The sequence below is a fragment of the Lampetra planeri genome, chromosome 35, assembly GCF_965212315.1.
Source record: "Lampetra planeri chromosome 35, kcLamPlan1.2.h2, whole genome shotgun sequence".
In the NCBI taxonomy this organism is placed as follows: domain Eukaryota; kingdom Metazoa; phylum Chordata; class Hyperoartia; order Petromyzontiformes; family Petromyzontidae; genus Lampetra; species Lampetra planeri.
The window spans coordinates 10,421,507-10,436,464 of record NC_136141.1 but is presented as its reverse complement, the minus strand read 5'-3'; the positions used below and the strand labels follow the sequence as shown (position 1 = coordinate 10,436,464).

General features: G+C 57.5%; 1 protein-coding gene across 1 annotated transcript in view; it reads right to left on the bottom strand.

The window, feature by feature from the left end:
* Nucleotides 1-1,117: 1,117 nt before the first annotated feature.
* Nucleotides 1,118-14,958, bottom strand: part of ANKFN1 (ankyrin repeat and fibronectin type III domain containing 1) — a 71,809-nt gene continuing 57,968 nt past the window's right edge. The window contains exons 15-19 of the mRNA XM_078610777.1: nt 14,168-14,333; nt 12,178-12,344; nt 11,247-11,607; nt 9,125-10,083; nt 1,118-8,241 (exon numbers count right to left, since the gene is read on the bottom strand). Of these exons, the coding sequence (XP_078466903.1) occupies nt 7,900-8,241; nt 9,125-10,083; nt 11,247-11,607; nt 12,178-12,344; nt 14,168-14,333 (1,995 nt within the window). The 3' untranslated portion in view covers nt 1,118-7,899. The remainder of the gene's footprint in view (nt 8,242-9,124; nt 10,084-11,246; nt 11,608-12,177; nt 12,345-14,167; nt 14,334-14,958) is intronic.

The following is a 14,958-nucleotide window of genomic DNA, read 5'->3' as shown; positions in this document are numbered from 1 at the left end:
ACTTCAAACAAACTAAACGCACGTTGATTCTAAATGTGGAGGGGAAAACCGGAGGGTTCGGAGAAAAAAAATCCACGTAACCAAAGCGAGAGAGAGAGAGACCGCAAACTCCAACGTCAACCAGGGCTTGTCCCCGGGGTCGTCTTCCATCCCGTGGTGGGCCGTCGATGGTGTCGATCTGCTGAGACTGTCCACCTGGGCAACGTCTTCAAAGAACCAAACTATTCAAAAATACGTATTTGTTTTACCAGATGAGGCCCACTGATATCTATAGCTCTTTCGCAGAAGCAACCTGGTCAAAACAATCAGAGCTCAAACGAAGTGGCTTGTCACGTGGACTTTCATAGCAGCAGCCAAATACTCGAAACGTCTTCTGGCTCTGGCCGGACACTGATGGCTCCCCCCCCCCCCCCCCTGTGTGAAGGTGGACCTCGGCGTGAGCGACGTGCTCGCGGAGCGTCCGTCACAGGCCATCACCTTTAGTCACGTGTCCACCACCTTTAGTCACGTGTCCAGCATCCGGCTCCGCGACGCTGCCATTGGGTGTATCTCTGAGGCATGCAGGAGTAGTAGGGGAAGGATGTGACACGTTGTCGGGGCGGATCTCTGTTGCTGTTGTAAGGCTGGAGCGCCGGATGTGTCTGTCGAGCTGTTTCCCGCTCTCGCGTCTAACTGAGATTCGTATTCGACAATTCGAGATGTACCTGCGGGCCAGGCACTCCATAGGCAGGGCCGTGTCATCCAACAGGCCACAGTCGCCACTGTGCCTCGGGCCCACGAAAAACAATACCACGTGTTCTTTTGTATATATGATAAAATGTGTAACCACGATACCTTCTTGAATAAATATATTTATATATATATAGCGAGGATAGGCAGTGTTTAAAATTAAATCTGCTTATCTGTGGCACACAGCGCACTCCCATCAAATTAGGGCACAGACTAAATAATGAGTGCATCAGAAGTTACATCTGTCCAGCGGCTGTAGGAATTACCGAGTGACATTGGCGGTAGTAACACACAACACACACACATTGATTGGCAAACACCTAAAGCTGGAATGTGAAGTAGTCGATATCGGGTAGAGGGTGAAGAACGCAAATCGAGGACCCGCGGATTTCAGAAAACTGTTTTAATGGAGCGACACTTTGTGTTAAATCTGTCAAAGTGAAAAATGCCAAACGTATCTTACAACCGCAATTGGGATACATTCATAGAACACAGCCCATGCGCGCGCGCGCGCACACACACACACACAAATAGCACATACACACACACGCAAATAGCGCATACACACACACGCAAATAGCGCACACACACACAGAGAGACGGATACGAACACGCGGATACGGGCGCCCTCGGCGTTTTGGGTGAAGCCGCATTTGAATGTTTTGAGCAGCCAAACGGTGCAGCCACACACACCGTGGGTTCAAGTCACTCTGAGCGGCTGGGGAGAGGGTGAAGTGAGTAGCCATTCACAATCAGCAACGTGAAGTGAGTAGCCATTCACAATCAGCAGCGCCGTGCCACGATCATCATCATCCTCCCCTCGTCCACGAACCCAGGACGGGTATCTCACTTGTCGGCACCACCCGGGGTGGTCATAACCCTGGCGATTCGAGTGTCTCCACGTGGCCAATAACAGCGAATTGTGCGATTTAACCACTTGAAAAAAGTGTGGTCATGAAGCCATTCTTTTATTATATGCCGAATGAATGAATCGGAACGACTACATTTGTGCGACCTTGTGTGATGCCAATGTCTGCCCCGGCCAATGGGCGAACCCTGGAGATTTGTGAAAATTGTCTCAAATGACGATAAACCGGCGCTGGTGGTGAACGGGAGCGCCTCGAGTGGCTGTAGCTGGGGGAGGGGGCGAGGACACGGGACCCATTGCATGCAACGTCTGCGACTCGAAATACACCGATGTTCACGTTCACGATTGGACGGTTGGAACTTGAGCTCGAGTCAATACCGATGGACGCATCACTCCAGCCCTGTAGGAATTGAGGGAGGGTTGCGGTCACAAACCGGGCGGCACTGTGCGTGTGTGCACGTGCCGTGCCCGTCACCCTTAAGTCGGTGAGGGTCGGGGTTACCTCCTCGCCACGGCGCGTCTCAACACTGCCGCTGGGTGCAGGGCCCTCCTGGCACACGCGGGGGCAGTGGCGCGATCCACCTTCAGGTGGCACTTTGCCTGCGATTTATGCTGAACCTCGGCCGCAGTCGCAAAACACACCTTGATGTCCCACGCCACCTGACAGTGTCCTAGGGTGTGGAAAACGGCCGCGTGTGGTATGTCCGTGGCGAGGGCTATAGCCAACGTGACGCCGGCAGCGCTACCAGTGGGGGTGGGTGGGAGGGGGGTGCTACCGATGGTCGCCAGGCCACTCCGAGGAGTCTGGACACAGGTGCCACCGGGGGGTTAGGCCCAGCCCTGGTCATGCATGGCCATGGCTGTTTCAAGCGCAACGTACCCGGCGACTGCGCGGGCGTGCCGCGCATCGCGGCAGAGGCGCGCGTGGGTGGTTGGCACACTGCTTCGCGAACCTGGAGGATTGGACAAAGGAAACAAAAAACTAGACGCATTCGCCAATGACACTGTGGCCCTAAAATGGAGGAACCCCCCCCATAATATAACACAGGGGTCGGCAACCTGTGACGTCATTCATCAAGGACCGCCACCGTCTCGTATTCACCGCAGTGCATCGCGCCTCTTGAAACATCGATTGTTTTTGTTTTTCGAATTTGAAACAAAACATGTCTCTTCTTGTTACTTTTGGTTGCCGATCCCCTGATACGATAGGCGACGTCTTGCGTAGTGGCCGCTCGTGATAGAGAGGCCATCTCGATGGCCTATCCGCTATCAAAGAAAGGGCCACTGCCGAACCTGTCAGCTACTGCTGGCTCTTGTGCACCACTGCATGCACAAAACACGGCAGGGACATTTGGGTTTCTTCCTGGCTACACACGCTCGCGAGGATGGGCATCTGAACGGGGCGCGGGTGTACTCAGTCCAAGATGACTCTTTCAGTTAGGGTGCGTATCACCTGTACACGGTGTGGTGCCGACCACACCACTACCTCGAGCGCTGTGCCGACCTAAACAGGCGCTCCCTTACAATTCCTCTCCCGACGGGTCCAATCAGGCCGAGCGGTGAGCGGACGCGCTGATCCACAACTTTAAAATCTCCCCGTGCTCGGTAGCGGAGGGTGAGCTACGGATGCCGGCCGACAAAAGTTCCACAGACGTCACAATGCACGGGGGGAGGGGGAGGGGGGCATCGCGCGGGCGTCGCACCATCGCGGGCGATCACAGGGCGCAGATCCGAGGCACAAACAGGCGACAAAGGCAGGCGACAAACGGCGTCGTTTTCCAAACACCGACGATTCACAGGAAGGCATCCTCGCGAGACGCGCGGGGGGCCATGCGTTTCACCCTCCTCACGTTTATCGCTGCCTACGGGCATGGCGCGGGGGGCTGCATGCAACCGACACCGCGTGTGGGAGCGCGCGAGAGATCGATGGACGCGAAACGCCGGAGTTGCGGATTGGAGTCTGGGCATCGATTGTCCTGTCCTAGGGTATTCATTATTTTTAATGGGGGAAATATTTTCTGGATCTCAGCCCCGGTGTGAGCTCTGGTTCGCGAGTCTGCAAGTCGACCGCACGTTGGCATTGTGGGCGCCTGGCTGGCTGCGGGTGAGAGTCGCACCTTTCCCGTTTCGCGGTCCCGCGGAGTTTCGGACCATCGCTCGCCGCGGCTGCTGAGAGCCAAAAGGGAGCGCACGGCTCCGTCGCTTGCTCCGGCAAAACACGAACGCTGACCTAAAACGCAGCTCAATGCACATTCACCGTCTTAGTTTGGTCCTCCGGAAATATAAATATAGCATTGGGTACTGGAAATATAAGCGCACTCTCTTTGAAACATATATTATTCTCATTTATATCTGCACTATATGAACACATTTTCAGGGCTATTTTCTTCTCTCGGCTATTGCTGTAAGGTTCTAGCCAATCCTAAATCCGCCAAAACACACCGGCCAGCTTGTTGATAAAATCAATGGCACGCATCCGACAGCATGCCAAACGATTTCCTCAACAACCTTCGGCGTCGTAAACATTTGGAGCATTTAGACGCATGGAAAATTTCTGGCACAACCGTCCTGGAACAGAAATCGTGATCGATTGTGGAAGACCTGGACCTGAAATCATCGCTCCATGTAGACAAAGCCACGGTGCAAAGCAGCCGGTGAATGCGGCAAAGTTAACGCGGCCGTGGTGAAGCGGCCGTGGTAATGCGGCCATGGTCATGCATGTGCAGTAACGCAGCCATGGTCACGCAGCCGTGGTCACGTGCGCGTGGTCACGCGGCCGTGGTGAAGCGGCCGTGGTCATGCGGCCGTGGTCACGTGGCCCTGGTAACGCGGCCGTGGTGAAGCAGCCGTTGTAACGTGGCTGTAGTAACGCGGCTGTGGTAGGGGGGAGCACAACGTGCCAGCGTCCATGCCAGCAGCACGGTAATGCCGGCAGGTTGCCTGGGGAAAGTCTGCCTCTGGGTTTAAAAATTATAACAAAAATAAGAATGATCTTGTCGTCTACGCGAAACCAGATGGCGGACACTTACCAGATAAATACATCACTGAGCCGACTCCTTCCGCATGCAACCGAACGTGTAGCGTAAACGTTTAGAAAGTGTGTGCTTGAATGCGAGCGTAAAAAAGATACTGTGGTACAATATTTACACACGCGCTAGCACGCGGAGCATAACAGTCATTCTTTGCATCACATCGAGAACTTTTACGCCACTGAAGCGACGGATGATTGTAAATGAACGTGTAAATAAATATCAAAAGGTTACCTTTGAATAGAAGCACTTCATGCTTTACATTGTAACAGCTTAGGCGCGGGTTCGTCCGTTGCACGTGCAATGCGAGAAAGCTCACTCGTAATCTCGGCAGGTCGGGCGCGCGTGTCAGGGCATGCCGACGCATTCCGCACACGCAGCGCCGCTTGATCGGCACGTTCCCGGGAAAGACGCTACCCCCGGCGAGACGGCCGCATCCACGCATATGCCGCTCGTCGGGCGGGCGGGGTCATGCACAAACAAAACGGCGGGCGATGGTGACATGCACGACGGTGACGTGCACGACGGCGACGGTGACATGCACGACGGCGCCGTCTCGGCACGAGACAGACACCGGCGGTGGCGACGGAGCCGCCGTATCGTGCGACGTTTGCAGGGATGCGAACCGGGCAGCCTCTCGGCACGGGCTGGGCAAGAGACAGGCCACGGCGACTGGAACACGTCGGTCTGGCCGGCACGCAGAGAGCGCTCTGCAGTGGGCTGGTGACGCTGGTGGATTTGCATGGAAACACGAAGGTCAAAGAGACGCAGCCACCTCCCCTACTTTACCGCCCCCACCCACCGCCACCGCACCCGTGACTTGGCCCCACTTGTTCTGTAATCCCTGATTTGCCAATGAACGGTATAAATATAAAATGAAACAACGACGGCGACGACGATGATTCTAGTAGAGAACCGGTCTCTGTCACTGAGGTCTATCTTTTTCCCTTTTGGTAAAATCCACTGTGGCGTTGCGGTTGTTCTTGCGGCGAGCGTAAAAGCCCCTCAAAAAATTCTGCAACGGCAACCCTGAAACGCCACTCCAAGTAGAAAACGGAATCTTCCGTAGGACGATTCGTCTTTAACATCTCGTTCCAGCGCTCGGTCCCGAGAAGCCTCGTCCACGCGTCGTCCACGCGTTTAGACAAGCGGGGGGGGGGGGGGCACGTCGTTAACGAGGGGGGGGGGGGGAGAGAAGCCCTGCTGGGGAACGACGCGCGGATGGTGACATCGCAGCGAACGATCGATTTATCACAGTGATCCCGGCCTTGCCCTCGGCTACATTGGTGACGAATATTCTCCGCTTCGAGTGTGGCGACGTACGAAGGAAGGTCCTGCTGGGCACGCCGCTCCTGGACGATGTCGAGCGTCCACCTGGTGCCCAAGCACCTCGCCGGAAATTATTTTTGCTTGCAACTCGTAACTCGGTGGCAAACGACAAAACACGTTCAACGGTGGCGACGGAGAGCCGGCGACCTGACGTGCCCCAACGTGTTCCCCAGGTCGTGACCCCCCCCCCCCCCGAGGCGTGACCCCCAGGCCGAGACACCCGCTCATCGTATTAAAAACAAACTGATGAGCAAGCACCGCCACCGTGATTCTTTGAGCTGCACAGAGCCCATCACGCTCTTCGCATCCCTCCACGACCCGCTCCTCGTCGAACCCCGTTCCCACGCGAACTCCGGTCGTCGTCCTCGCAGCGGCGGCGGCTTTGGCCGCCCACCGAACAAAGACGGACACCGCATTGCGCGGCGCGTTCAGACGCGCTTCCGCGGCCGTCCGGAACGCTCTTCTATCCGATATTAGGAAGCCACTGGGAGCTATGCACTTTTAAATAATCATCGAGATTGAAAACTCACTTCTTCAGAACCGCTTCTTTGTGTTTCGTTTCTTGTCCCTTCCCCCCGCACCACCGATCAGTGCGGTCGGCTGTGCACGGCGCGACAGAGAAGTTCAACGCCCCTACAAACATCGGAAGGAACGTTACGGCAGATGGAAAGGACGGACGGCGCTCACAGCGACAGTGTTTCGCGGTGCACGTGCAAGAAGGGATGCTGCCGTAAAGTTGCCGTAAGGTTCGCGCGTCTTGAAGATGATGATGCTGATGCGGCAGAAGGTACGGACGGAGTGGAGCGGATATTTTTTTAAGTTTACCAGGTAAGGCCCACTGAGCTATGTAGCTCTTTCATTCAGAAAGCGACCTGGCCACAAATGATGACAGGGTGCCACGGTGGCTGGGAGATGTTAACTACCTGGGCTGGTACACAGGAGGTCGTGGGTACAATCCCGACCTTGATGCCTGTATATTTTGAGTTTGCGTGTCTCTCTCCCCGTGGTCGCATCCTCTGGGTTTTCCCTCCATCCACATGCGTTTAGTGTTTGGCTGCTATAAATTTCCACATGTCATTGAGCTATCATTTGTGGCCAGGTCACTTATGAAAAAGAGATATGTAACTCAGTGCGCCTTGCCTGGTCATATAAAATGTATCGTTTATAGCTCAACAAAGTGGCTAATCACGTGGAAATGCATCGCAGTTGAATACTCCAAACGCACGTTGTTTCTAAGTGTGGAGATACACCTCAAAGTGCTCTGTCTGCAGCAGCAGCCGCAGCAGTGGCAGCAGCAGATATCCGCACAGTCCACACTGCTGCGTCTTCGTTGAACGCGAGGCTAAACAAATCAAATAAATAAACAACCTCGACCTGTGTCTTGCGAGGTGACCCTTAATAACCGCGAGCCAATGAAATCCCTGCACGTTCAGGTGACCTTCACGAAGGTCATTCCCTTCTTTCTCAAGCCTCGAAGAGGCCTGCAGCGCGACGACGCAACTGGCGCCCGCGGTCAGCCCGTGTCCCAACGTCACGGAGGCCAACATCGAGATTGGAGAAACAAATATCCGCTGAGCACTGAAGCTCTCTCGCTCTTCCCTCCCCAGGCAAAGCTTCAAATCTTGTTTCTTTGTTGTCGTCGTCGTCGTCTCGTAATTTGGTTTTTGGGGGTGCTCAACAGGGTTGCCACCCGTCCTGGCTCTTCCCACCATCGTCCTGGGACGGCAGCTGCCCTCCCGGCAAATGCTTCGCTCTTCTCAGGAAGACAAAAACAGGTCCCCCTGCCCTTTGTCCACCTCGTAGTGCCGCACCACTCGAGACGACGCGGTGCCACGCGGCTCTCTGCTCCTCCGGCATCCCGAGATATCCTCCTCCTCCTCCGTCCCTCGACGTGTCCCCGGGCCCGCACCTGGAGAGGTGGCGACCCCCGCCCCCCGCGGGCTCTCACACGCGCGTGATGCGGTTCTGTTGCTCGCCGGCGGCACCGCCGCCGAATGGCGCGAGTTCCCGGAGGCGCACGGAGAGGCGCCCCCCGCCCCAGGGGCCCGGCAGCTCCAGGGGGCGAGCGTCGTCGGGCAGCCACCGCTCGCGGCCGCCGGCCGACGCCACCAGCGAGAAGTTGCGCGGCTCCTCGGAGCAGCAGGAGGAGGAGGCGGAGGAAGAGGAGGCGCAAGCCGCTCCGGGCGTCCTCGTCGCCTCCGCCGCTGCCGCTGCCGCGGCGCGACTCACCTCCCGCAGCACGAGCTGCGTCACCTCGCCGGCGGTCGTGCGCCGGCTCACCGCCAGCTGTGGGGGAGAGAAGCGCGGTGTCACGTTCAACTAAAACAATTTTTTTTATTTTACCAGGCAAGGCCCACTTATGCGGTATGGCTCTTTTTCAGAAGCGACCTGTGGCTTATTTTCACGTGGAAATTTATAGCAGCCAAATACTCTAAACGTGTGTCGTTGACGCTAAATGTGGAGGGGAAAACCGAAGGATCTGGAGAAAAATCCATGCGACCAAAGGGAGAGAGACATCGCAAATTCCAAGTGTACAGCAGGTGTCAGGGCATGAGAGTGAACCCACGACCTCCTGTATACCGGGCGAAAAAGATACAAAATAGATCACATATTCACTGGATGTGGTGTGCCGGGAGTTAAACTATTTTCTGGACATACTTGGCTCTGAAACTTCGCCCTGTCAGTGAAAACCTAACTGCTGTGTTCGAACCTATTCAGGTGGCACTGTGATTTGAGTGAATGCAAATGTGAGTCAAGGTGTCTATTTAGAGGCCTTTGGGATCCCACTGGGTTTGAAAAAGTGAGTGCCACCGTGAGCGAAGTTGACAGTGATTGTTCCACTGAATGAGGCTAGCCCCCCGCATCGAGAATGTGGAATTTCCGCCGCTGCTTTTGCTGTGCTCGTTTGAGCAAGGCGACGCCTTGACCGTGTAGATTTCGAATAGGCACCCATCATCGTGACGTCGTGTTCCGTGCGAACGCCAACGCTGCGTTGTCGTTTGTCATCGGCTTTCACCTTAATTTACTTGGGGGTGATGAACTACTCGCAAGCGAGAGCGCGCGCAGAGAGTCAGCTTAAACCCCCGTGTGGGCAATGCATTCATCCAGCAGCGGAAATAGGAGAGAAAAATCCACTTAGGACGTTCGCACGCGGCTCTACTGTACTCACGTTGACGTAGGCCTCCCTGTGTAGCCCCGTCGGGTACTGGGGGTAGACCCTCAGCACGGTGGCCGCGGGGTTGGGGACCTCGTCCCTCGCCAGCTCCTCTGGCGGGGGCCCGCTAAGCCTCGCGCGGTGACCTCCGCCCTCCGGCGACACTCGAGTCCTGGCCCTGTCGCCCCCGTGGGCCGTGGTGTCCGCGCGGGCAGCTTCTGACGCCGACTGCTCTCGAGGGCCCTGCTTGCTCCTGCTGCCCCGTCCCGTGGACCGGTCCAAACCGTTGACCGGCTCGGTGACCGACAGGCTCGAGCTCCAGGCCATCCGCTGCCCGCCAGCTCCGTAGCGACCCCTCGACGAGCTCCCGGGCCCTCGGAAGCCGAGGCTTTGGCTTTTGGGGACGCGGTGGCCGCCTCCCGCTCCGCCTCTCCCACCCCACTTGGAGCCGGGCACCTCCGAGGCGGCGGCCTCCGCCGGGCCCCGGTCGACGGAGCGGCCCCGCCGGGCGGTCGCGCAGCCGTCGTGGCCCGCGGCCTCGGCGGCGGGCGAGGGGCGCGGCGCGGGGGGCGACGCGTCCCGGGCCGCCCCGGCGGGGCCGCTGCGCGTGCGCGACGGCCTCGGGCCCCCGCTCGGGAACACGCACGAGCGGGGCCGGCGCTCGTGGTCGCGCAGCACGTCCGGGCCCCTGCCGCCGGCGCCGCCGGCCCCGCCGTCGCCGCCGTTGCCGCCGAACCCTCCGGCGCCGGCGACGCCGCCTCCGGCGCTCCCCGCGCCGCCGGCGCTCCTCCACGCGACGTCGCCGGCGCTCCCCCCCGCGCCGCCCCCCCCCGTGCCGCCGCCGCCCCCCCCCGGCGAGCACTCGAGCACGAGGTCGAGCTCGCGCGGGCTCAGCGCGCTGCTCGACTCGTAGTCGCTGTCCGTGGGGAGGAACACCTCCGAGGAGCTCTCCTCGTCCGAGAACACGTGGCGGTCTGCCGACACAAGCGCATTCGTCATTAGAGCGTTCGTCCTCAGAGGGCTCGTTGGTCGCGTGCGTGTTGTTAGAGCATTCGTCGCAAAATTAATAGTTTAGGATAATGGACCAGGTGAGAGACGAAATAATATGTGATTGAATGATGAAGAATGTGTGATGGAATGATGAGGCTCGGACACCGCATCGATTAATGCAGCTCCCACCTGTAGATAGCAATCTCACGGTTCCTTCCTGGTCTCTAAACTAAAGACAGCTATACCTCGGTTAACAAAGTAGATGCGTTCCATTGATGTCACTTCGTTATCAGAAACGTCGTTACCAGAGGTGCATATTGCATGGGTAGGCATAGGGAAGCGTTCCAGGACTTCAGTGAAGGGGGGCGCTACAATAGCAAAACATCGCTGCACAGTGGCCTTCAATTTGTCTGCTGGGTTTAAAATGGTCTGCAGGGTGGACTGCGCCAACCCAAACGGAAGCGCCACTTCACTCTTCACCTCTCCCGCCTCTACCCTCCTTACACTCGGCATTTTCCGTTCACAAAGAGATCGATTCTACGCTGCGCTTCTTGCCCAGTTATGGCCTCTCGCGCTCAATGGTCGTCGGTTGGATGGCATAATGGGGGAAGTAAAATCACTTTATGATTGCAACAACAAAAAAACACGGTAACATTTAACCAACACGAGGAGCTCGAGCAATGGCGGGCGGGAGAGGGAGACTCAAGAATCTCTTCGCTGATTGTCTGCTGATAGCGTACAGTAAACAAACCCCACTCGGTGGCGTAAACAAATAGCCCTCTGTTGAATCAATTAGCATAATTTCTGATAATATTTCTTCCTCAATTTTTTTTGGCAAAAACAGTCGTGGCTGAAGGGGGCCCTCCACGGCCCACGTTGTAATAAAGGAGCGTCGTTACATAGCAGCTTCGTTCCCAGAGGATTAGTCGACCGAGGTATCACTGCACATCCTCAAGGCTATCGTCATTTCTACGGCGTGACTAAATATCCTGCTCGGGAGCAGAACAAGAAGATGGCATCTCCGCTGCTGTGCTATTCGAGCTGTGACGGAGCGAGCGTTGCCAGCCAGGGGAGTGGGGGAGGGGGGGGACGGCGGCGGGGAGCAAAGCGTCGCGGTGGGTGGCGGCGAAGCGGCGTCGCGACCGACCCGAGCGCTTGAGCCGACGCGGCGGCTCCGGCGACGGCGCCGGCGACGGCAGGAAGTCGAGGTGGAGCGACGATGAGGAGGAGGAGGAGGGCGGCGGTGGCTTGGCTCCGGGCGGAATCTTGGCGGCGGCCTCCTCCGCGTCGTCCTCGCCGCCGTCGTCGCCGGCCTCACCGCCGTCTCCGCCGTCGCCGTCGTCCGCCGCGTCGCGGCGCCGCCGGTGCCCGTCCGGGGCGCCGCCGTCGCCCGGCCTGCGCAGCGCGAGCTGCAGGGGGACGCTGCCGCAGCCCGGCGGGTGCTTGTAGCGCGCGTGCTGCAGCGCGTCCATCAGCCAGCGTGCCTCTCGCCACACCTCGTCCACCTGCTGCGCAGCCGTCGATGACGTGCGCACGCGCCAGAAATTATCGCTCGTTCGCTCGCTCGTTTGTTTGTCCCCCTCGCCTCGAGCATCGCGAGTGTCAGGAGCTGAGAACCGCTCGCACGAGTCGTACGCGATCCATCTTACGCGCGCCACTTGACACGCCGTGTATCGCGGGGCGGAAGAATTAACGTTGACGGAACGAGTCAACGCGTCGGGACGTCAGTTGGGCTGGCACTGACACGTGCATCGTACAGACTTGTACGTTGCTACGAGCGCACCCCTCCGTCGGTGCGCAGATGAAATCGGCATGAAGGCGGCTGACACGTGGACCATGAGAAATGGTGAAGACTTCATCCAGCGTTGGATTAATCATGGTTTACGATGATAACCTCCATCAACTGAACATATCCGGCACCGCACCTCCCATCCCTGCGTGAGGTCCCGTGTCCCCTTACGGGCCTTGCCTGCGTGAGGTCCCGTGTCCCCCTGCGTGGACCTCGCCTGCGTGAGGCCTCGTGTCCCCCTGCGTGGACTTTCCCTGCGTGAGGTCCCGTGTCCCCTTGTGGGCCTCACCTGCGTGAAGTCGGCCACCTGCTGCTGCCGCTGCTTGGCGACGAGCAGCTCGTCGTCGGACAGGGCCTCGCGCAGGGCCTGCTGCGACAGCAGCGACTCCAGCTCCAGCCGAGCCGACAGGCGGCAGTAGCGGCCCAGGAACGAGGGCGAGTAGCGCCAGAAGTGCACTGCACACGCAAGCGCCGCGGTGGGGAATCGTTGCCCGTCGGGAACAAAAAGCCACCAAACCCCACCCTCCTGCACCGCCCCCTCCCCTTGCACGTGCAGCCACGCACGCACGCAAAGTTCTGGATGTGCTCCAGGGAAGGGTAACATTTTTTCGGTGTTAATATTTTAACCCTTTGCCGTTCCGATGATGTACATGTACGTCATGAGTTTTTTTTCTTCCGATTCCGGAAGAAAAATGAAAGTAAAACAACTATATCGGTACGTCTTCAGACTATCATGCCACGCAATTGAAGGCGTACCGAGACTCCCACAAGACCATGCGGGAGGGCATGTGGCACGGTTTGGAACCAGCTATCATAGAGTGCCGTCTTGTCACTATGGTTCTCGGTAGTGAGTACAATTCCTTTGAAAACAGCGGCGCTACGAAACCTCTCAATATAATTCACGCTGAGCCACTCGCATGCATTCTGAGATTCGGCAATGAACGGGACATCCACCCTGCAATTTGCAGTTGTCTTGGAACGGGAAAGGGAGTACAGGCTGAACAAGGCCGGCACGTTCGTGCAGTGCGCTTGCTCCAGCACAACATATTCCACTACCCAGCCACACACTCCACTACCCAGTCACTCACTCCACTACCCAGCCACACACTCCACTACCCAGCCACTCACTCCACTACCCACACACTCCACTACCCAGCCACATACTCCACTACCCAGCCACACGCTCCACTACCCAGCCACTCACTCCACTACCCAGCCACACACTCCACTACCCAGCCACACACTCCGCTACCCAGCCACTCACTCCACTATCCAGCCACTGACTCCACTACCCAGCCACTCACTCCACTACCCAGCCACACACTCCACTACCCAGCCACACACTCCACTACCCAGCCACACACTCCACTACCCAGCCACTCACTCCACTATCCAGCCACTCACTCCACTACCCAGCCACTCACTCCACTACCCAGCCACACACTCCACTACCCAGCCACACACTCCACTACCCAGCCACACACTCCACTACCCAGCCACACACTCCACTACCCAGCCACTCACTCCACTATCCAGCCACTCACTCCACTACCCAGCCACTCACTCCACTACCCAGCCACACACTCCACTACCCAGCCACACACTCCACTACCCAGCCACACACTCCGCTACCCAGCCACTCACTCCACTATCCAGCCACTGACTCCACTACCCAGCCACTCACTCCACTACCCAGCCACACACTCCACTACCCAGCCACACACTCCACTACCCAGCCACACACTCCACTACCCAGCCACTCACTCCACTATCCAGCCACACACTCCACTACGCAGCCACACGTTCCTCCACTGGGATCTCTGAGATCCACCAATTGTTCACTACTCCGCGTGGTGACCACGCTGCAGGCTTTGACGCTGGGGAGACCACGCGGCTTTTGTCTGCATGGTGGCCAGGCTCTGGGATTCCCTGCCCCGTTGAGGTCAGGAACTCGCAGTCGATGGAGACTTCCAAGTCCCGGCCGTGACCCCACCACGTGTCTGACATGGTGGCCTCCTCTCTCTCTTTAGCTCTCCATCCCTTTTAGTCTTTCTCTCCCCGGTTACTTCTCCATGATATTGCTCCTTTTACACGCACGGCGCTCTGAGGTCCATTGTTTACGGGCGTCTCATACATCTGCATCATGGTTTTTTATTTTCATTATCGTAAACACGACCTTGCTCGTCGTCCACGATCTGACGACGTGAAAACATCTGCGGTGTTTCCCCCCCCCTCCCCCCCCCGGGTGGCGGTGAACCGCGGGAGCGAGGAGGTCGTACCGAGCTCGAAGATCTGCAGCGGCAGCGTGAGGAATCCGGCGTGCGGCGTGTACGGGTTCTGGCCCGGCGCGGTGCACACGGCGTGCGCCGGCGGCATGAGCAGCAGGAAGGAGACGCCGTGGCTCAGCTCCAGCACCTCCTGCGTGTAGACGCGGAAGTCCCTCGCCTGCGCAGAACCAACACGAACGCTGCATTCCCACGACGGGAGAGTCGATTCGGCACCCCCCCGTGCCCAATGGCACAGAGTGATGGGAGTTGTGCCCAGACGATGACTGTGACTGGAGATGTAAATATATATGTCTATGGATGTATGTTGAACTTATGTCACACCATACATAGCCAACCGTGCTAATCAGAAGCACGGGGGAAGAACAACAAACTATCAGTCTCTGAGTTTGTGGGTCTCTGTGTGAGTCTATGGGTCTCTGTGTGAGTAGTGTATGGGTCGCTGTGTGAGTCTATGGATCTCTGTGTGAGTCAATGGATCTCTGTGTGAGTCTATGGGTCTGTGTGTGAGTCTATGGGTCTCTGTGTGAGTCTATGGGTCGCTGTGTGAGTCTATGGGTCTCTGTGTGAGTCTATGGGTCTTTGTGTGAGTCTATGGGTCTCTGTGAGAGTCTATATGTATCTGTGTGAGTCTATGAATCTCTGTGTGAGTCTATGGGTCTCTGTGTGAGTCTATGGGTCTCTGTGTGAGTCTATGGGTCTCTGTGTGAGTCTATGGATCTCTGTGTGAGTCTATGGATCTCTGTGTCAGTCTATGTACGTTGAACTTCTTTCACACTGTACAT